The sequence below is a fragment of the Gambusia affinis genome, linkage group LG16 (genome assembly GCF_019740435.1).
Source record: "Gambusia affinis linkage group LG16, SWU_Gaff_1.0, whole genome shotgun sequence".
Lineage (NCBI taxonomy): Eukaryota > Metazoa > Chordata > Actinopteri > Cyprinodontiformes > Poeciliidae > Gambusia > Gambusia affinis.
Genome location: NC_057883.1, coordinates 5,599,562 through 5,622,283, shown reverse-complemented (window position 1 = coordinate 5,622,283; position 22,722 = coordinate 5,599,562). Strand labels below are relative to the sequence as shown.

General features: G+C 40.0%; 3 protein-coding genes across 5 annotated transcripts in view; 2 read left to right on the top strand and 1 right to left on the bottom strand.

The window, feature by feature from the left end:
- The first annotated feature begins 284 nt into the window (after window positions 1–284).
- Window positions 285–11,634, top strand: LOC122845805 (tandem C2 domains nuclear protein). 3 transcript variants are annotated; one of them, XM_044142241.1, is made up of 12 exons: window positions 305–510; window positions 1,341–1,433; window positions 1,513–1,719; window positions 2,959–3,120; window positions 3,482–3,561; window positions 4,736–4,805; window positions 5,591–5,691; window positions 6,150–6,260; window positions 7,735–7,926; window positions 9,537–9,651; window positions 9,742–9,941; window positions 10,378–11,634. In XM_044142241.1, exons 2-12 carry the CDS (start codon window positions 1,367–1,369, stop codon window positions 10,486–10,488), a joined length of 1,416 nt encoding a protein of 471 aa, XP_043998176.1. In that variant the 5' UTR covers window positions 305–510; window positions 1,341–1,366; the 3' UTR covers window positions 10,489–11,634. The 3 variants fall into 3 exon arrangements, with proteins under 3 accessions (XP_043998175.1, XP_043998176.1, XP_043998177.1); XM_044142240.1 differs by having other exon boundaries at window positions 285–510; window positions 9,537–9,941; XM_044142242.1 differs by lacking the exons at window positions 305–510; window positions 1,341–1,433; window positions 1,513–1,719 and adding an exon at window positions 2,687–2,842 and having other exon boundaries at window positions 9,537–9,941.
- Window positions 11,635–15,071: 3,437 nt separating this feature from the next.
- Window positions 15,072–20,816, top strand: plek2 (pleckstrin 2). Its single transcript, XM_044142245.1, has 9 exons — window positions 15,072–15,261; window positions 15,384–15,548; window positions 16,571–16,755; window positions 16,845–16,936; window positions 17,821–18,008; window positions 18,128–18,229; window positions 19,108–19,191; window positions 19,411–19,489; window positions 20,324–20,816. Exons 1-9 carry the CDS (start codon window positions 15,208–15,210, stop codon window positions 20,449–20,451), a joined length of 1,077 nt encoding a protein of 358 aa, XP_043998180.1. The 5' UTR covers window positions 15,072–15,207; the 3' UTR covers window positions 20,452–20,816.
- Window positions 20,817–22,209: 1,393 nt separating this feature from the next.
- si:ch211-10a23.2 (Galectin-related protein A-like) overlaps window positions 22,210–22,722 on the bottom strand; it is a 5,240-nt gene continuing 4,727 nt past the window's right edge. The window contains exon 4 of the mRNA XM_044142238.1: window positions 22,210–22,722. This exon is cut by the window's right edge and continues 1,638 nt beyond it. The gene's annotated coding sequence lies outside the window, so the exon portion shown is untranslated.

Genomic DNA, 22,722 nt, shown 5'->3' with positions numbered 1-22,722 from the left:
GTTTTTGTAAGAGTTTCAACAATATTTAGTAGCTCTACACTAAACATTGATTTCTAAACACTTCTACGTACATTTTTGTTCTAAAAAAAAGAGCATTTTAACTTTGGAACCACTTTGAATTCAGAAAAGTGGTAACCCGCCCCCCCAAAAAATGTTGGCCACGTTTCTGTTGGCACTCGCATTGTTGACACACCATCCGAGGAAGAAGACGAGGTGGAAGAGGTGGAAGATATCACAGATATGATCACACACGGATAGTAAACAAACGAGAAAAAAAAAATCTAACAGAAAGTGCTGCTGTTCGGGGAAGGAAGAGCATGTCAGCGTCTGTGCGGGAAACGGAGAGACATTCAGAGTCAGGAGGGCGGGACGGAGCGAGAAAGAGAGAGAGAAAGAGAGAAACCTGAAGCTCAAAGTGAACAACAGACCTGAGATCAGCGGCATTCCCCTCTCTGCTGCCTGCTGAGAGAGAAGCGACTGGGAGCTCTGTCCAGTGAAAGCACGACGGTGGTGAGTTAATATATATATATATTTTAAAATTAACTACATTTTAGATGGGGGGCCACAAAGCACCGACAGTCTTTATACTGTCATGTAGAACTACATTAGCGTGGTGGCCAGGATTTAGTGATGGAAATGTAAGAGTGGCATAGATAAAATCCTTAGTCATGACGTTTGTCTTTCAAAAGCAGATCGACAGTGAATAATAATAATTATAATAATAACTTGTCTGCACCGGTTTAAGAAAAAATAAAGGAGAAAAAGTCAATAGTTGTTTAAATTTAACCTTTCATGCTCTGAAAGGTCAAACTTTGTTCTAATTATTATTTCCTAACGCATGTTTCATAGATTCCTTCAATGCATTGCTGCCCAAAGGCACTAGAGAAACATTACGGCTGCTTAGGGGCCCCCGCTGGTCCTTGGGCCCCATGAGTGCGCAAATAAACACAAATGCAAACATTAAAATAAAAAAAAAAGAAATTTGAAAGTTAATTCAGCAAGGTCATATTTTAATGGTAATTTGTTCATGTCTGCAGGATTTGACTGAGCCCAAACTGTAACTCTTTATAAATCCATAACTGAGTCATAACCTTTTTCCCAGCATATAGACAGTATGAAACATTAAACGTCATCCCTCCACCTTGAATCAAATGACTCTATAATTGTAAGAGGCTTTCAGCTCAGAGGAGTCTGTTGGTCTGCTTCGATGTGCCAGGCAACTCTGAACAACCGTGAAAACTTTGCGACTTTTCTGACTTTTTCCAATCTCAAATCAAGTTCCTTAAAGTTATGTTTAATGTGTTTACTGTCTGACTTACAGCCTTCGTGTGCAATTCCAGGTTTTCATAAACACCCAAGAAGCGTCATGGAGTTCTTCAAGGACTGCTGCAAGAATTTCTCTCAGAGGAACAAGCAGGAGCAGGAGACCCAAGGTCAGCACCGGGTCCGCCATCTTGTTTTTAGCTGATTTCACGTCTGACTGATTTGTTTTTGTGTTTTTGTTTTTCCAAGTGATCAAAATAAAGGCGCCTCCCAAGGAGATATTGGTGACAGGAGAGCTGCCGGAGGAGAGGACTAGGACGGAGAAAGCGGAAGACTACCTCATTTCTAAGCAGCCTCCGGGCGGCAGAGAGGTCCCGTTTGTCGTGCCCACCTTCAAGCCCACTTACGTTCAACCCCCGAGCCGCCAGTTCTCAGCTCTGCAGCCTGGGCTGCACAGTACGTATCGGCCTATTTGTATCAGTCATTAGAGCTACTTAGAGATTTATCGTGTGATACGGGAGGATGATGATGACACAAATACGGGTGGTGACTGGTTCTAGTCCCATTACAGCCCAGCTGATGCTTCAGTGTCGAGGAACGAAACTGGACTTTTGATGTTTGTTCTGCCCTACATGTGTAGCCAGAGCGAAACCAAAGGTGTGACGTTAAGGCAGTGGCTTGTTTCCACTTGAGTGTCCAACTTAGTTTTAACTAATAGTCCTAAATATCTAGAGCTATTTCTTGTCTCCGATAATGTGGAAATCTTTATGATGGATAAAACTACATTAAATACTTAAATTATTGTTGTTGTTTTCAGTACATTAACAACCCGACCCTGTAGTCCCTCTGTGTTGTTTGTGGGAAAATAGCTAAATTTGTCTTGTTTTTGTGGTTTTTTAGCTACAGCATCTAAAGTGAAGAATGTTGTTGCTAGCATGGCCTGGTAGCAACCCTAGCCCGGTCCACATACGCAGGGCTTTGGGCCCCACCCATTTTAATTTTATATGAAAAACTTGAAAAAAATAAATTAAAGTAATACTTTAAACACCCATAACCAACCACGAAGTTAACTGTATACAATACAAATACAAAAAAATTTTTTTTTAAATCTATGGAAAAATAACACAATTAAAACAAAGTATTTCTAAATTGAATCAATACTCAAACATTTACAAAATTGCCTCCCTGGACGAGATGCCGCCTTGGGCAAATGCCCACATCACCCATATCAAAAACCGCTACTACCTGTGGTGCATTCACTGATTGGAAAAATAATTTTTTTTTTTTTTGACTAGCACATTTCTTTCTGCATCTTTACTTTTAATGGGGTACATTTTTTAAAAAAGTTGTTAAGGTGATGGTGTGTGACAGTTATTTTGAAAATCCTAATTAAAATCAGATAAAAACAAGCATGGCTGTAATTTGATTCCAAATGCAGACATTGTAGCAACATGACCTGCAACTAAAACCTTAAGGTTACCTTAAAATAAGGGTTTGAGGTTAAGGACTGAGGCGGGCAAATTGATTAAATCAAACCAAGACAGAATCTCTCCTCTGCTTTGTAGGAAAATGTAAGAAGGTAAAATCTTGTCGCTAAAGTTCCTGTGAACCTCACGGCGTTTATCTGCTGCTGTGCTCGCACCACACGCTCCACCGCGCTCAGTAGAGTTGCTTTTCTCCAACTCTTGTCCGCAGGCTCAGCCCGGTCCACGTACGCGGGGAGGAAAGCAGAACTGCTGGGCGCCAGTTTCTTCCCGTACAACTCGGAGTCCATCTTCCATCAGGGCAGCATGCCGGCGTACATCTCCCCCGGCGCCGCCCGACGAGACGCGCTAAAGAGCAGCCCTCAAAGCCCAGGTATCGGACAGCGGCCCGTACAGCGGTCCAAACGGAGAAACCTTGAGTCTCGCTCTGAGGTCGGAGCCTGAAGTAAAGCAGCACCTCGTTATGTAATCTGCCAGTGTACTATTTAGGCTCTTTTATCAGTTCGTGGACACAACATCAAACTTTTTTTTTTGTTTACGCTTGTTACGTCACGCTGCGTTACAACTAGCAATAAGAGTCATTAAAAGCTTAACTTGCACCTACGCGTAATAAATCAAAAATTTAATTAAGATATCGTGACCATTTTTTAAAAAAAATTAATAATGTAATCAGGTACTCGCTGGTTTTGCATTGAAATCAAAGCAGCGTGGTTAGTAATGGTTTTGTCCTCCAGGTTGGACTCTGAAACCAGGCAACCAGCGGCGCCTGAGCAGCTCCATGCTCGACCTGGCCAGCCCTCAGAGCCACATGCAGGTGAGACTGTTTGCTTTTAATCTAATCTAAGCTTTTCCCACCTGTTTTGTTTTTTTTTCCTTACGTTTGTGTGGAACGAGACTAAATATAGTTGCAAAGTTTGCACAGCTCCTCGGTACTATAGCTAAATGTCGCAAATAACTCCTGTTATGTGGATAGAAGGCTAGCTTTTAAAACCGAAACTTAAATGTGTGATTAGCCTCATAATTTCTAATAAATGTTTAAGATTTTTTTTATGACATAAATATGCTTAAATTAGAAGTACAACAAAGGTAGAAAAACAACACATGTTCAATTTGCAACTATTTTCCAAGTATTGTATGTGACTAGACCAATTAGTATAGCTTATTTAATGATCCCCATTACTCCATACCACAGTAGAGACTATTCTACAAACATTATAATAAAATCACAATGTTACAGCCATTACAAAAAAGACATCACACAAAAGCAAACCCAAACACACACATAAAAAAAAAAAACCAAAGTACAAGTCAATAACCACAACAATTTCAAAGAAACGTAAAGAAGAACAACAGAAAGAGAAGAGAAGCAGTAATCATTTCTCCTGTGGTGTTCAATTTTTTTTTTTTTTTTTTTGCCATGAAGGCCAAAATCTTTAAGTTGAAGCCACAAAAACCTTTTTGATTTCCCAATCAAAATGTTTTTGGTTCTATTTGCTACAAAATTAAGATGAATACAGAAACCTGCGTAATTTGTGTGACACCTAACTTTTTTTTCTTCTTTTTTTTTTTTAAAGAAAACATTGCAAACGTGTCGCCCTAAAAGTAATAAATAAATGAATCCATCTCCATCAAGATTAGCATCTGAAGGGCTACAGAAAACCCTTCAGAGGGCAGCAGCTGGACCCCGAGCTTCATTTTGGACAACCCTGACTTACTTTACTATCAGTCATTCCTGAGACTTTAAATTAAGAAGTCATTGTTGTTAAGCTATTTTTTTTTTTCATTTCTTATGTTATGATATTTTGCTTTGATTTGAATTTTTTAATCAAAAATTGATCCAAAGGACGAACCTATTCTGAGGCAGAACGTCCCTTCATCTTGATTTCAGCACACGATCTGTAAGACATTTAGTTATGCAGCGTATTGATGACTCTGGTTTCATCACCATTAAACATGTTTCCCTTTCTGACTGTGTTTGGCCTCTTCAGCGAATTGACTCCACCTCCAGCACCGTCAGCAGCGCCTCTTCCATGATGAGCTCCATTGAAAGCAGCCTGGGTAACCATTTCATTTACATCCGGCTTTCCTTTTCGGTTTGATTACTTAAGAAATTCAGTCTGACCGCATTTCTGGAGAAGATGTGGGATATTTTTGACTTGCTCTGAAAAAAAAAAAAAAGAAAACTCACCTAAAACTTCTCGGTAACCTTCTATGCGCTCTAAAATCAACAAGGCCTCATGGCTTGGTTTGGCAGTTCTGAATATTGTTACAAATGCGTCATACTGAGATCTTAACACGAGGACGAAAGGAGATGACGTCGTATAAGACACATTCCAAATAAGTTTTCCCACCAACTCTAATCAGCTCACACGTCAAAACTGATAAAAAAAGCATCCCCACAGCATGACGCTGACGCCACCATGCAGCATAAGGGTGATGATGTTTCAGTTTTGACCTCGTCTGACCCGCCAACGTGCTTCCTGCTCATTCTGAAGGCTTTTGAATTTCACTGAAGGCAGTCAGAGTAAAATTGTAGCGCGGGCAAGCCGCACTTTTCAGGTCTTTATTTAGTAGACATTTTGAAAACAATGCTTCATTTTTTTCTCTTCTGCTCCCGAGTTCTGTCCCACTTTAAAAACAAAGAAAACACAATCAATTATTTTTATGTATTTTAATGTTGATAATATTAGTTATGTTATATTTAAAAATAAATCTGTAAAACTTTGCATTCTTTCCCAAACGTTCCTCCTATCAACCACTTCACCGACTTCACCCACATCATGCTCAAGTGTCGCTTTCCTTGATTTTTTTTTTTTTTTTTTTTTTTACTTTTTCATTTCCAGAATCCATCGCTTTGTCGGGGGACGAGCAGGAACTGGGGAAGGTCTGTGTCCGGGTACGATATCAGCAGGACGTGGAGCAGGTGTGGATAACCCTGGTTCAGGTACGGTTACACTCAGCCCAGACCCGAGCGCCTCAGGTACTAAAGGCTCCACTGTTCTCCCCGCCAGCTTCCCACAGTGGAGCCTTTTGTGTGTCCACAGCGAGTGTCTCTGTGTGCCGGTCTCTGTGCTCTATTAAGTTTGGAGCAAAAAAGGTTGTTGGTTTTTCCTTCTTTTTTTTTTAAGCGTAGATTGAATTTTTTTTTAAAGCGACTCTGAGGAAGTAAAATGCAGTGCTTTGCTTTAAAAGCCTAATGGATAGTTGGGCACAAAGTCCTAATCAAAACGGAGCCAAGCAAAGATGAAGGGCACACCTGATTCCCGCCTGTGAGTGGGGTTTGACATTTTGTGGGAAATTTCTTCTTCTCCCCCCACCCCACTGAACATAACTGAACAATTATTGTGTTTGTAAGCATTCAAGCCTGTTAACAAAGCTGCTGTTTTGTGTTGTTTCGCTCAGTGTTCGGACCTTGTCGTCCATCCAGATGAAGAGCAGAAGGTCGGCTTCAAAGCGATCCTCACCGTCCCCAAACCCATCCAGTTCAAGACCACGCTCAAGGAGTATCACCAGGTACTGACGCTACCGAATGCTAAACACGTGCTTGAATAGCGGCTTGATTGTTGCACATGTTGCACGGCCTAGAGGAACATAGGCATGCTCCTTAGTTTTTCTCTTCCTGTTGGTGAAGTTCAGAGTGTTTTTATTGGAATTTTATGAGATAGACCAAGGTAAGCTAAGCTAAGCTAAGCTAAGTAGACAGCATCAAACTGAGAAACAGCCAAAGGCCCAGTGGACACTGTGGAGGACAGACACTGTTGTAAAATCTGTTAGGATTTAAGCTCTCAAATCTGGCATTTATAGACGAGCACACAGGAGAAACGATTTTAAAAAAAAATCTGCAAATGAATCCTGTTTTCTTGCAAATATGTAGAAAAAGAGGCACCAACCTGGACATGTCATTCCCACAGTGAGGCTTGGTGGTGGCAGTATCATACTGTGGGCTTGTTTTTCTTCAGCGACGACAGAAACGTTGATCAGAGTGGACAGGAAGACGGATCGAGCCAAACACAAAGGGGGAAAAAAAAAAGACTCCAATAAATTAAGATTGAAAGCCTTCAACTAAATCCAGTTAAAACCAGTTTTAAAAAGGTCTTCGCCGTCCAATCTGACTTTGGATTTCCAAAGAGCAACGGGCCAAATTTTTAGTTCATAGGCATGCAAAATTGGTAGAAACCTACCTTAAAAACTTAGGATAGCAGCGAACAGCGATTCTATAAAGCATCGACTCCAATTCGGTCTGAATAGTCATTTGGTTTTCATTTTACAATGTAGGGCTGAAACGATTAATCACAATTCATTGATTATTCGAATAAGCATTAACTAACTTAGTAATCCATTAATTGTTAACTGATTAATCGGTTAGACTCCAGAAAAAAAAGGCCGTTTGGTAAAAACTAAACGTATTCAGTAAATAAGCTAAAACTGTACAAAAAAATATATTCAATTTGAACTTGGAATACAAAAACACCTTCATTTGTAAATAATAGCCAAAACTTCTCAAGTGGCAGTTTTAGCTTCACTCTGTTCAGCTTTACTAAAGATTTACTATGTTCTTGCATTTTAGGCAATAAAATGTTTTTCTTGTTTAAGAAAGCGATTGAATTATTTATTTGCATCGTTCCATATTTTCTAACGTTGTATAAAAAAAGGCTCAAGTGCTTATATGAAAAATCTGTAGACATTTTTCCACCCGATTTATCGTCTAAAGTAATCGATTGCTACAATACATCAGCCGTAGAGCTATGTACTACTTTGTGCTGGTCTACCACATACAGTCCCAACATAACGGATTAAATATCGTGTTTAAAAAAGCTAAAATAAAAAACTGGCAGAAGTTCAAGGTGTATCAATACTTTAGCAAGGCAGTGTGTAACGAAGGTACTTGTTCCAGGAGAGTAACTTTGCGTAACAGCCATCTTAATGATTCACTTTCAACTTCTTGAGGTGACAGGAGGATTTTTCACCTGCTCTGCTTCGCTTTCAGAATGTGGCCTTCATGGAGACCTTTGTGTTCGCGCTGCGCCTGCAGCAGCTGCAGAGCAGCGCTTTGGTGCTGCGCCTGCAGACGCACGGCCCCAGGAAACGCACTGCGGCCGAGTGTGTCCTCTCCCTGCGCCAGCTCGGCCCCCAGGAGTCGGAGCACTGGCTCGACCTCCAGCAGCCCTCCAAATCCTCGGTACGGCGTCGTCACTTTAGTGATGTTTTGTGTTTTTGATGGGTTTTTAATGTTTAAAAAATATATATGTTATACCTTCACTGCAAAAGAACTCTAAGTCTTATCAAGTATTTTTTATGTGCACTTAAAGTAAGACAAACTAACGTACAAGCAACTTTTCAGCCAGATATGAGAGCTTGTTTTAAGTTAATAATTTCTTAATATTGATGAAGAAGTTCTAGTTCCACTGGTGGGTTATTTCACTTATAATATTCTTCAATATTAACAGATTATTGACTTAAATCACACTCATATTTCTTCCTAAAAATGACTTATGTCCGTTTTGTCTAAATGCACTAAGATACTTGCACTAGAAACTAAACTAATGTCTTTTCCATCAATTTCCAAGCACTGACAAATTGCCCTTGTTCATTTTAAGGGGTAAGCCGGTTTTTTGGTGACAAAAATGTTCTAGTAGCAAATACAATTTTAAGGTGGCTTTTTTTTTCTTTCTTTTTTTTTGTCTGGTAAATGGTCAGAAAAGAAATGTAATAAATAGAAATGTTCTTACGGCTTTTGTTTGAGCCGCATCAAACACAGACCAGCTGGGACTGTTTCTCCATTGTGCTAGCATAAACAACAGGAAGCTGGTCGAGGTGGCTGCCTAGTCCCAAATGAAACATATATATATAAAAAAGGTTCATTTCAAAGGAAAATTGTGGTGCCGACTTTATAGGAGAGAAGAAACCAGTTCAGACGCTGTAAAGTAGGTCAAACCTCGAACCATTTCCCCAACAGAGAGCGGTTTCGCTGATAAATGGAGGCATGTCTGGCCGGTGCAGTTGTTTTTGTACTTAGGAGATCAGACGGTGACTCACCAGTCAGTGGGATTCACTCTGCGAAGACCCGTCTGCCGGACACAAAAGTGAAAAATTGTTCAAATTACCGTCACTGTGGAAGCTTTTAGAGGCCACGGCTGATTACTAAACACAAAAACGGAGGAGAAAAGAAATAACTAATATTTCTTTTTTACCAGAAATGTCTGTTTTATATGCCAGGAAGCATTCTACATGTGTGGTATTGAGTGAAGAATTTCTCTTCATTTATTCATTTTTAGGAGTAAAATCATATTTTGAACATGATAAAGACATCAACCTTCTGGCTTTCATGTAGGATTTTATTTTTTGAAAGTGGGCTGAGCACGTTTTTCAGATTCAATTATGCACTTAATTTCTGTTGCTCTGTCGTGTAAAGTCCCAATAAAATACCTTGAAGTTTATATGAAATAAAATCGAAAAGTTTAAAGGGTGTAAAATAAACATGTTTCCACCACATCTCACTTCTGCGGAGGCGAGGAGCGGCCATTTTGGAACAAAAAGCCTCATGACTGGTGGTAGCCGGAGTTGCCCAGTGGGAAATCCGACTTCTGATGGCGTTCCAGTTTATTCTTCCCACTGGGAACGGGACATTTCCGAGTTCCGAGTACAACTGGAACGCAGTCATTAAAGGGCTAATTTAAAAAACAAAAAAGTGAAATAATCATTTTAACTTTATTTACGTGGGTTAAAGCACAGCCAACTAAAACATGCCAGTAAAAAGCCTGCTAAGAAACGAGTCGTGTGCTTGTACAGGTGTGTCACTCCGAGCTACACCTCAGCACCCTCTTTCAGCCAGTCAGTGGACGCATCCAGGTCAAGATCCTCGCAGCCCAAAACCTCCCACCGTCCTCCTCTCCCCTCTCCCAGGGTAAGCGCGCCGCCATTTTCAAAGAGTCGTTAACTCAGATTATCGACGAGGGGCTTCGATGTTCAGTTGTTTCTGTCGCCTCCTCCAAAGTGTTTTTCGTCAAAGCCGAGATGCACCAGTTAGGCCAGCCGGAAATTAAGAAGAAGACCCGCGCGCTGAAGGCGTCGGGCGGTCGGTGTCGCTGGGAGGAGACGTTTCACTTCCTGTTGGCGTCGCTGGAGCACGCCTGCTCGCTGTCGCTGAGGCTCTACAGCCGCAGCTCCGTCAGGAGGAAACAGTGTCTTGGACAGGTAAGCCTTGAAGGTTGTGTCAATATGTAATTTCCTCAACTCGTGACGTCCTTTAAACTTTTTACAGTGAGGTTGGGCGTTGTCATTACTGCCAGTGTGACTCAGCAGCTTTATTTGTGTCGCCGCTTTTAGAAGTTATAGCAGATTTTTGAATTTGCCCCGTGTAAAGTGTTTAGCCTGTTGCTTTATGGTTGGTGGTGGGGTTAGACTGTCACAATAAGAGCCTGTATTTGCTCTGAAACAGTGATGAGGCTGGTGGTAGGCGACTTAAACTGTTTCATTCATTTTGTCACATTACTACCCCAAATTTCCATGTATTCTATTGATATATTGTGTCCGTGCAAATCAGGAGGGGAAAAAAAAACACTAAGATTTAAATCCATCTGGTTTTGTCTTGAACTGATGACTTGACCTTCTTCTCTCTGTTTGGTTTCAGATTCAGCTGGGTTTCGACAGTCCTCTGCCGGAGGCCGTGGAGCAGTGGAAGGACACGATGGCTCACCCAGAGAAAGTGGTGGCAGCCTGGCATCGGCTGAGTCCTCCCTAAATCCACCGCTGCTGAGACTTTAACTTTTAAAAGCGGCAGACGCCTGGCTCCCGCCCGACTCCCGCCCGCCGGTCACTGAGCAGGCTGTTTACGGCCCAGACTCTACGCCGCAGGTTGACGACCTGGAAGACATTTGAGATGTTTGGCAAAATTCTGTAAATAGAGGATTCGCACAAAGTTTTAGATGATTGGGGGAGGAAGTACATGCATTTCTGGAAAAAGGAGGCTGTCTTTTTTCTTTTTTTCTTTATAGGTCAGTTCACTGCTTCTGGTGAAAACGCCGGTTCGGTTAGACGTGTGTTTACAAAAGTCTTGAAATTTGATTAGTTGGCTGATGAAGATCTGCATTTTTACATAAGTTTGAAGTACTTTGAACAATTTTTCTCAATTTTGTCTTTTTTTTTTTCTGAGAGCCAAGCTAATCAAAGAAACGAAGAAGAAATATACGGAAGCCTGAACAACCCAAGTTTTAAAAGTCAGAAAAGAGTGCACTTTAATTCGCAAGGCACTTTTAACATTTGGGACAGTGACATTTGCAGTGCCTTGAAAAGGTTTTCACACCACCTACCCATATTTTATCACTACACAACTAACCAGTGCATTTTGATGAGCTACTATTGGACATGTTGTAAATTTTTATCTCATCTTTTATAAATGTTTCCTCGCAGCTTTGCTATTCACGCTTGAATTTAGCATTCCCACAGCGTCGTGCTGCCACTACCATGTTTCACCATGGGGATGCTTTTTGAATCTAGGTTGATTTGCAAGGAATTTTTATTAACGAAAGCGGGCTGAGTGCACATCTCAGATTGAATTGGGCACCTCATCGTGTTGCGCCGTCACGTAAAGTCCCAATAAAATACGTTGTTGTGATGTGACAAAATGTGAAGTGTGTGAAAACTTTCACGTGGCATTTCTGATTTTCTTGCCGTCAGTGAAAGTTTAAACCCCGCTCTCGGTTGTTCAGACGACGGCCACCATCTCTGATGCTAATTTATGTAATTTATTGTGTTTTTTTGTTTGTTGTCCTTATAAGGCACTTTATCTTCTTGTATTTGTCATAGTTATTTAGGATTTTGTTCAGAAATGTGAAGTGTAATCATTGAACCAGTTCACTTGGTTGATTAAAAATGTAACTTAAAGAAATACTGAGCAACCTGAAGTCTTTAAGGTTTTGCAACCGTGGCAAACTGGAGAACGTGCGACTTCAGAAAACATTTGTCTTGCGCAACTCTTGTTTGTCGGCTGAAACGGGAATTTTCCCTGTTCCGTCCAATAAATCTTTGGACTGACTGCCTTGTTCCGTGTAACCAGCTGTGGACACACACACACACACACACACACACACACACACACCCTGAGAACAATAAGCCTGTAGACTCTGGAAAGCGAGTCCTCCGGCTGTTTGCATGTGACCAGGACAACCGGGCGCCCCACGTGGGGCCGACCTGCGTCAGCGGCCTCCGTATCCTGGCGTGCCAAAACACCACCATCTTTATTACCACCAAAAAAATTAATGTTTGATTAATGGTTAATGTAACACAGAAGGAATACCAGACACACCTTAAGATGTGCGCAGAGGGCTGTCATATCGGAGAGTTATGTTTGCCTCTCACTCAAGAAGGCGCTTGTCCGTATCGAAGCAGTCAGTTTTTTTTCTACTTTCCTTTTTAGGGGCGATTGCTTCCTCTGTGTGTTCAACAGATTCTTTTGGGCGCTTGCCAGCGAGAGTCCGCAGCCTACTCCCGTTTCCTTCGACTGGGAAATGGGAAACTTTAAAAGAGAGGAGGAAAGTTCTGGAAACCTCCTGGAGATTTTCATCAAATTGAGCTTTAGTAGAGCAAAAAAAAAAAAAGCAAAATAATCCCAAAACTGTTGGAGGACCATAAAATAATACAGTAAAAGTGACTTGAGCAGCAAGAAATAATAAGATTTAGCGTTTTTGATCTCTCCATGATCTTTGATTGTTAAAATCAACCAAACTGTGTCTGATAGGACAACAATAACAAAAGCAAAAGTAGAAATAAAAGATTACTTTAAAAAAACACAAGACAGAAGAAGATTACGCTACTTTGCAGAGAGGTGTAATTTTCTACTTTCCAGAATCAACTTTTGTTCATCCTGACATTATTCAAGTTTATCTAGTGGGACACTGTGTAAAACTAACACTCCAATTGAAAAAAGCGATTTTCTAAGGTATGTGTGGAATTGGTTTGTGGTTCCACTGCCTGTCGCTTAAGACAAGATACTTAATTTGGGATGGAACTGCAGTCTATCTGAACGAATTAAGCTAGTTTAAGCTAATGCTAACGCTTTTTCAACATAATCCTCCAACAATGTCTCGTCCAAATACTGCTGGCCGCTGGGTTACCCACAACCACCTGCAGACGCCTAGAGAACCTCCTGATGGATCCATCTGTGTCAGGATCATCTCATCATCAGTTTCAACACCGGCGTCCCACAGGGCTGTGTGCTAAGCCCCCTCCTCTACTCATTACACTCACATATCTGTATTCACGCAGATTTTTCACAATAATTATGCGCACGTAGATATTCCTCTTAAAATCCCAAAATGTTGTTTTAACTTTAAATACTCAGGTGTGAAGTTTGGCTGACAGAATGAATCCTCTGTGAAAGAAGTTGCCTAATTATTGGATACACAGGGTTTATTGTGTGGTTATGAGTTATTAAGACATTACCACATAGGTAGACGTGTTTTATATAATTCATTGCAGCATTTCTTTAACTGGCGTAGTGATTCTTGCACATTCTGCACGGCTTCTCTCTCTCTGTATGTCAGTGTTGCTTGCGGCACGTTTCAAGAAAAGTTGGGACAGAATCCAAGGTAGCATCGGCACTTATGCAACCAAACGGAATGAGAACAGATAGTCGTTGCTTTAATCATTGAGGAATTTCTTTTTGGCGCCTTCAGAGTCCCTTACAAAAAAATATTCATACCCTTTGGACAGATTTTTCTCACATCACAGTTAAAACTTTCATGAATTTTCTGATGCTTGTATGTCATAGAGTGGGAAGCTGTAGTATGTAAGGAGAGGGGAAAAAATTGTTTTAAAGGATGTTTAAAATACACCACACATTTGGACTCCTCCCACCTTTTCTCTACCGTCCCCAAATAAAATCTAATGTAAACAACTTATTTTTGAAGTCATCAAACCAGTCTATACAGTCTAATTATGCAATCATCTTGGTATGCAACCAGCAGCTATTTTAAGGTCTTGTTTGGTAGAGAACGAAGGAGGATGAAGGAACACAGCAGACAAGTCAGGGTTTGCTTGTAAGACAATAACCTGAGAATTGACTGACAATGACCCAACCAAGACACGACCATTCATGTAGGATGAAATTAAACATATAATCCTGGATATAAACTGAACTGTGGTTTTGGTGAGGTACAAATATCTGTACACAGTTTATAGATAGAGTAACATTTTCTTCTTCTTTCACTTCTTTTTATGCATGAATGTGATTCACTTTAATTTTGTTGTAGTTTTTTTCATACACTATGTTATCCGCGATGCTCGTCTGATATAGTTCTTTTTCACATTACTGTATTTTTATTCCATGCCCCCCCACCCCCCTCCCCCACTCCATTAATATTGATTATGTTTCAAATAATTGAAACTTAACTTAATGAAAAGACTTTTTATTACCTTGCTGAAAGGTTGTTACAATCTAAGAAATTAGCCGAGTACACTCCATTTTCCACAGAAGAATCTTTGGAATAGATATGACATTTTTATTTTTCCAATAATGACTTAATGCCCTAATAATTAGAAGTGAGGGTTATGGTGGAAATAGAATTTCGTGCTATTTATGTCTAAATACAGCCAGTCTACAATGCTGAAGAACGGCAGCATTAGCTTGTGTTAGCTAATTAGCGGGTAAAATGCTAACGCTATCTCCAGAGTACAAACTTATTCTCTGGTATGTGAACTAAACTTATTACCCGGGTTGGGGGTCATTAAAATTATTTTGTAGAATCATTTTTCCTGAAATAAAGATGTAATTAATTTATTCATTCACTCGGTCAGTAGGCAATATTTTTGGAAGAGTCGCAAAAAGAAATAAAGGAAGAAAACCTAAGGAAGTTCTGCACCCAATCTCATGACTTGAGTGTTGTTGTGTCCGTTTTTGAAAATATTTGAATCCTGAATTTTATGTATCAAATATTTCCAAAACGTTTTAGAGTAAATGTTGGTCTCTCGTAAACATTTCCTCCGGCCTTCTTCTTCTTCTGGCCTGTCCATGCTTTTAAGGCAACCAATTAGAAAAACAACAATGTTTGGAAGGAAAAAACATGATTATTTTCCTTAGCTTGTCTGATTAACCGTGCACAGAATCCGTGCTGTCCCACCTGGATCCAGCTAATGCGGAGGAGAAATGAGGAACATGTCCCTGTTTTATTCCAAGTACCTGAAATCCTCGCATACCAAACGTGATGAGTTGCTGCAGAGTGAGCGCCAGCTGCTCCTCTTCAGTCCTGGCGTCTTTGAAGGAGAGAGAGCGCCATCGTGTGTAAACGAGCAGCAATTGCTTCCTTTTTCTTTTTCTACTGCGTGGGTTTGGGTTAAAGAGGAGAGGTGTGCAAGGGGTGTGAGGTGTGTGTGAGTGTGTGTGTGACGCATTCATCCTCAGCATATAAACCCCGAGCAGGCAAAAAGAGGCCAGTCAGACTTTTTAAACTACACACTGAAGAACATGGACACAGACAACGAAATCCCTGTCCTAAGAGAGGGCTTCCTGGTGAAGAGGGTAAGAACATTTCATTTTTATTATTATCAAAAGGATCAGAAGTGTAAATTTAACTGAATCAGATTTTTTTTCTTCTTCCAAAAAATACATCAGTTTAAAAAGTTTTTATCATGTATATTCAGGGCCACATAGTTCACAACTGGAAGGCCCGCTGGTTCGTGCTGATGCCTGATAAGTTGCTGTACTACAAATACGAAGGAGGGAAACGGGATTCATGTCAGAGAGGGAAAATCCTGCTGAAGGACTGCCTCATAACATGTCCGTTCCTGGAGTACGAAAGTCGGCCGGTGAGTTGTTCGGGAACATGAACACTCTTACATTTGGACTATTTTTGATACATTTACGCAACAATGCCAAATAGCATCAGCTTAAATTTGGATGGAAGTAACATTAAAATAAAGAACGTGGTTTCACACATGAACTTACTGTTATAATTTGTCTTCTTTCTGTGGAATGGACGGCTAATATTTGCCGTTCTGAAAACTGAATTAATGTTTAAGGGGAAAAACATTAAGTTTGCAGAGCCCTTATTTCTGTTGATAATGATGATTTTCCACTTTCAGGTAATCAAAACGTTTAAGAGTAGAATATTAGGACATATCAATAAAAAATTTTAAATATACAAAATGTGAACTTTATGAAAAGTATCTTTAATACTTTGCTGAAAGGTTGTTGCAATCTAAGAAAATACCCTAATCTCAGTGAATATTCCATTTTCTACAGAAGTACCTGTAGAATATATTTAAGATATTTTTTTATTTTTTCCAATAATGACTTAACACCCTGATAATTAGAAGTGAGGGTTATCGTAGAATTTGAATTTCATGCTATTTATGTCTAAATACAGCCAGTCTACAACGCTGAAGAACGACAGCACTAGCTTGTGTTAGCTAATTAGCAGGTAAAATGCTAACAATATTGCAAGTGTACAAACTTGACCAGGTTTGGGGTCATTAAAATTATTATGTAGAACCATTTCATCATCTTAATTCATCCTAGACCATTTCAGATTGTTTGGAAAACAGTCAAGTTTCTCTACTGTAACCAAAGAACTGGGTCAACTGTGACCAGTTAGCTAACTACTCATCATCACAGCATTTTTATCGTATTTTATTTAATTTAATTTTTTGCAGTGCCACTTGCTGCACTTCCACACCTTCAATAATAAGAACGTTTATTGCCACAGCAAGGTTGTTGCTTTTATCCAAACCCGACCTCCTTTGTCTGCCAACCATCAAAGAACAGCTCACAATTTGCTCTTTCTGTGTGTGTTGTTTTTTTTATTGTTGTTGTTTTTCCTTTTCACTAGCTTGCGTTCAAACTCCAGACCAAGCATGGAGTGGATCACTTTTTGGAAGCTTGCTCCAGAGAGGAGAGGGATGAGTGGGCTGCTGACATCACCGCCGCGGTCAACAAGCTGCAGGCCACTGACGGCGGGAAGCTGATGAGCCAGAAAGATTCTGCCGAATCCCGCTTACAAAACATCAACCTGAGGTAAACCATCGGGTTACAGTCGCTCCCGCACATTTGTTTTCTCTGTCTTATGTCTCACTGAAGCCCTGTTACTTCACTCTCTTCTACAGCAAAGTGTTGGACTCCATGTATGATGTCCACAGTGGGATCAAGTTGAGCAACCATGTGGAGCAGGGAAGCACTTACAGCAACTGCTTTTCAGGTGAATCATTGTTTATTTATGATATTTGAAGCTCTAATCTGGTCTGAGATCACAGACTGGGAGGCAGAACAGCCTTTTAGCTACATTGTTGTGTTGAAAGGGCTCGGTTCTGCTCAGGCACCCTGACTTTTGCCTCCAATCTGATAGGATTTTTAAGTTACATTTATGGACAGATTAGCACAGGGGGTAGACTAGGCGCACTAAGTGATGAACAATAGTGAAAAAGTAAGCTCCAAATTAAGGAATTTCTTTTTTTTTTTTTTTTTTTGGCTGCTGTTTGGAGTGAGCAGAACAGGTAATGTAAGGCAGGCGGAATACTACTTTTCAGGAAAATGAAAACATGGAGTCTAGGAATGTGAACATATGTTTATATTATTTCAGTTATACCAAAACCTTGCCTTGAGAACATTTTCAGTTTGAGTTGTTTTTTTTTTCCTTTTAAATTTGAGCTGGCTTATGCTAGCTAATTAGCAGGCAAAATGCTAAACTCATACGTAAGACAGGACCAGGGGCGGACTTTCTTATACTGTACTTCACCTGGACTAACTCTTTGCAATGGCAACTCCTTCAACATGTGAATGGACCCGGTGAAGCCGGCCTGGTGGGATGTGGGCGGCAGACGGAGTTGCTAGGTTGGGCTTGGAACCCGTTGGATAACTGCTTGCAGCTCTAGCGTTGTTTTTGTTCAATATTTTTAGTTCCCTCTCTCATTTTATTCCTTAATTCCTTGTTTATCCTTCTTCCTTGTGTTCGTACTAAAAAGTCAATTTCTTAGCGGTTCTTTTATGGGGTAAGCAGAGACAAAGGACTTAAACTGCCACAAAAAGACACAAACTTTACCTGTCTGGAAGAATCTGTTCATCCAATGCACGATGTTCCCGCAGGTTCAGCGGTGGTGGACTGGCTGGTGTTCATGCAGCTCAGTCTGACCCGTGGGGAGGCCGTGACCTTGGCCTCTGCTTTGCTCGAGGAGGGCTTCCTGCGGACCGTTGGCCTTAGGAGCATGGAGGCCCTTCGCACCGCCAGCCTCAGTGAGCAGTTCATGGACGACTCCACTGCCCTCTACAGCTTTGTAGGTCATCTAGGGTTCCTCCTGGCGGGCACCAACTTTTATGTTAAATCAGCTCGGATGATGGAGTCTATTTAAATGCTTTTATTTGTAATGCTTTTGTGCTTTTTGCCCCCACACAGCCTGACAGCTTCAAAAAAAGAGGCAGCGTGAAGTCAGAGAAGTCGCGGTCGGCACTGGAGCTGAGTGGCAAAGTCGTAAAACGAGGATACCTGCTGAAACAGGTGGACTTTCTTGAGACTTCAGTACATTTTGGAATGTGAACACAGTTTTCACTGAGTCACTCAAACCTCCAAGTTTCACGTTGGAACATTGAAGAGAATTATTGCTCTGAAATTGGGATTCAAATGAGAAAGGCGGAGCTTAGTTGACAGATCAAACTTCAATATGGCGACCTTCATGCATGAACACAGTTTACTGCTTTTTTGACAATTTGTACCTTTAATACATTTCACAAACACAGTATTGTACAGTCTACATTAGTTTAAATGTTGCCAAAGTGGTTTAAAAGAACAAAATGAAGGTTTGTAATGTATGCAGTTATTGTTTTGGCTAATGGTAGTTAGCATGCTCACTGAGCGTACACAAAACCAATCTGTCCTTTTGAATATTATTGAATTGTTTATTAATTTCAGGAAGTCAGTGAACTAAGCAAAACATATTATGTACAATAATTACACACAGCCTGATACTGTCAAGGCTTTATTTCTGGTAATTAATGTTTTCCCGCTTACAGCTGATGAAAATGCGACATTTAAGATTAAAATATTATATCAGACCAAACAGTTAGGTTTAATCTCAGTCCAACATCCAATTCTGACCCAACATTTTTGTTTGTTTGGAACACATTCCCTATGAATGTGATTCATTTGCCTTGTATTTACTGTGTAAACACCACTGAAGCTAAGCCAGGAGTCTATAATGAAAATATTATTTCTTATAGGTAAAACAGTGACAGTAACTGTTAAGTTTTATCTGAAGGTAACAACTTACTTGCTTCCTGTTGTGAAGCCTCCCCTATATTAAAGGTTAATAAGACGTCCGGTTCATCTTGAAGGTGAGACACGACGCCCTTTGACCTCTGGCTAATCTTTAACTGCAGGGGCACAGAAGGAAAAACTGGAAGGTGCGACTGTTTGTGCTGCGTTCGGAGCCCGACTTCCTCCATTATTATGACCCCACCAAGGTGAGCGTTCAACATAAGCTATAGGAATGCATTAGCCTGAACACAAACAGAGTGAATCCCCTCTCTGTTTCGTTTTTGCTGCCACTTTTACGAGCTGGGAGTCTGAAGGTGGTGTTACTCATAGAAAACTCATCATCATCATCATCATCATTATCATCATCATCATCATCGCCTCCTCATGTCTGACTTAATCTCTTCCGTTCATGTGTCACTTGTCAGGATGACATCAGCCCTGTTGGCGGCTTCTCCCTGCGCGGGTGTTTGATATCCTCTCTGGATGATAATGGAGTTCCTTCAGGTGGGTTAACTCAGCCTTCAGTGACTAAGGAGAAAGAAGAAGAAAACTTTAGAAGCTTTAGCTATATTTTTGTCCAAATGATTTGATTTTCACCCTGTGTCATCACAGCATTTGTGGGGGCTTGCGGCACCCAATCGGCTAGCTACGTACGGCCCTGAGTGTTGGTACTCTCAGGCGACTGCTTGAGTCCCCATTGGTCAGTCAAAATAGGAAGTGAAGTTCCCCAACAACAAAACAACCCAATTTGTGTTATTTTTGCTAGCTGAGTTCTGGGTCCATTATTGTGTAGATTTCATTGAAATTCAAATTGCAAAATACTTTGTTGATCCCAAAAGGGAAATCAAATGTTGCTGTAACTCATTTGAATACAAGACTCTTCAAATCCAGAATTTTTTATTAATTTTTTTTTTGCCAAAAGATAATTTAGGATAAAATAGTAAATAAATAAAATACTTTTGCCAAAAAAAATAAATAAATAAATTGGACCATTATTTCAGGAAGGTGGCAGCGACATGCAGAGTTAAGAACTTGGAAACTTTCAGAGTATGAAAGTTTTCAGAATATGAAAACAAAGATATACAAACCTTCACCTCTCTACAGTAACTTCATGTCCTGTTCGTTCGTCAAATGTTAAATGTCAAACAAGGCTAGCGGTAGCATACGCTAACTCCTCGACGGGAGGAAGGCTGATGTTTCCGGACTTTGTCTTTGGCCCTAAAGTGACGTCCTCGAGACGTGTGCGCTTGCTGTTTCATTTCGGTGTGTTTTATTTCAGATGTGATTTGTAAGTACGCTGATGCTTCATTGACATATTTACCTTCTCCTGTTGCACAGGCGTGAAGGGCAACATTCAAGGCAACTTGTTTAAAATCATCACAAAGTCGGACATTCACTACTTCATCCAGGCTCCGACTCACCAGGAGAAGATGGACTGGATAGACGCGATGAGAGAGCACACGTAGAACTGCTGAGTCCAGGATATTTCACATATCTGCAGGGATGAACTTTTTTATTTTTCTGTGAATGCACTCTCGCTATAAGGCTAATAGACACTTTATCACCATTCTGTTCGTTTGTGTTTAACACGTTAAATCTTATGTTCCTGTGTGAATATTTTTAGTTTTTCAGAAACCCTTCAGTGGTAACAATTGTTTTTAATGTTTTGCCTAATTGTGTTGAAGTTTAACCGTTTGTAATTCAGTTTCAATATTAGCATTTGGACAATGCTTCTTATATGTTTTTTAGCAACTGAACAAGTTTGCAAATTTCATTTTCTGCTATTTTATTCTTCTGACATTTCGAAAATAAAGAAATAATGTTATTTATTTAATTAGCAGTGTGATCTGTCGTTTTTAATCACTGCCAACAATTTGATCTAAAGCAAATTTTAGTTGGTAAAAAAAAAGGGAGCATAAACAGGAAACCAGACATAAATAGCTAATTCTAAAAGGTTTTTTTTTTAATTTAGATATGGAGAATCTACTTCAAAACATAACACAAAGAAAAAGAATCTTTACATGCTAAAAAAAATAACTAATAAAAAATATCTCATATCTGAATACCTTACATAATCTCATTACACTTTAAAGAAGAATTAATATATCTGTCTAACATTTCTCCTTGTAATTAATTAAACAAAACTCTTATATGCCTCTTATAGCAATTCTTTTTTATCTGTTAGCTTAAATACAGATTTAAACTAAAATTTAAACATTTTCTCAGCCACTTGAACTAGGAGACAAGATTTTATATTGGTTTTGCCGTGTATTTTCTTGTATGATCATTAAACAGACATTCAATTCCTTTGTGTTTTATGTAGTACTGCCAATCGATTAAAAGATTCAGTCAGATTAATCACGATTAATCGCTGCGGTTAACTTTGGAAGACTGAAATGTAAACATGCGCATTTTCAAGAAAAAATATTTAAGAAAGTGTTTTATTGCTTCAAACCTGAATATTATCAGGGGCTTTTTTTGGGAGCGGGGGTCATACTGGTATGAATGAACATTTCAAGCGTTCATTCAGAAATGTTAAATATAAGCTGGCTGTGCTTTGGTGGAAGGATAATTCATTGTTGTAATATGTATAGGCCTATACTGCCTTGGTTTTATCCAAACGTTCATCGGGGTGTTTTTTTTTTTAAAGCGAAACTTGACAGAGCGAGCAGCACTTTGACTATCCTCGCTAATCTTTTTGCTTACATTGGCATCATTGAATGTTGACCGCAGTGCAAGTCTGTGTAGCGGCGCCGCGTTGAACCGAGTAACCCTCCGTGAGCGAGAGGCGTTCGGGTCAAAATGGATAAAGCCATTAATCCGCATTACATCATTTGAACATGCTGAGACTTTTTACATTAATCGCATAAATCAACGCCTTAACCGTGACGGCTACGTTTCCTGCGTAGCACCTTTTAAAAATGTCTTGTAGTTGAACTTGGGGAAATTCCTCGAGTCTGACTCTTGACGAGGTTGTTTCCCCCCCGGACAAAATATTTATCCATCAGCAAAAATGTACAAGCAGGGACACGAGAAGTATCAGCAAGTATGTGTTGTTATCGCCAAACTTATGTCCTCAGGCGCTTCCTGGTGTCAGAGACAGACACTCCCGACTCGGCAAGCTGAGTCCAGCTTTTGTCTGAGTGACTCAAACGCAGCAGCTCCAGTCTGGTTCGGGTCAGATCAAAAGTGGCGCAACACCAAAGTACAGCAGAACAAACAAATAACAAACAGATTTGACTTTTATTTCGGTGACTGGAAATATGAAACATTCCAATGAAAGGTGCCAAAACAAAACAAGACATAAAAGCCTTAGCTGAACAATTCGTGAACGCTTATTCAATGTCGAAGCTGATTTACGTGCGAGTCTCAATATACAGTTGTGCTCAAGACAGCAGCAGTTCAACATCACTAACTAGACCAATCAAGGTGAATGGTGGAAATTTCCTTCTAGATGAAAAACAAAAGAAATGTTAGAAAAACATAAGCAGTGATAACGTTCATGTTGCTAATTCTGTGTAACTAAATCGTTAAAACAGAAGCGTGGAGCTCAATTCATTCTGTTACAAAACAACTTTTTGCTCTTATTTAAGGACCGAGAGGTTATAGTCCATTCATCAATGAAAATCAGAATGAAATGGGTCATTTAAGACCTTATTCATATTAACAGTGTACTTTAATGAAAAAGTTGGGAAGAGGAAAAAAGTTTTACAAGGCAATTAAAGAAAACAAGCTAG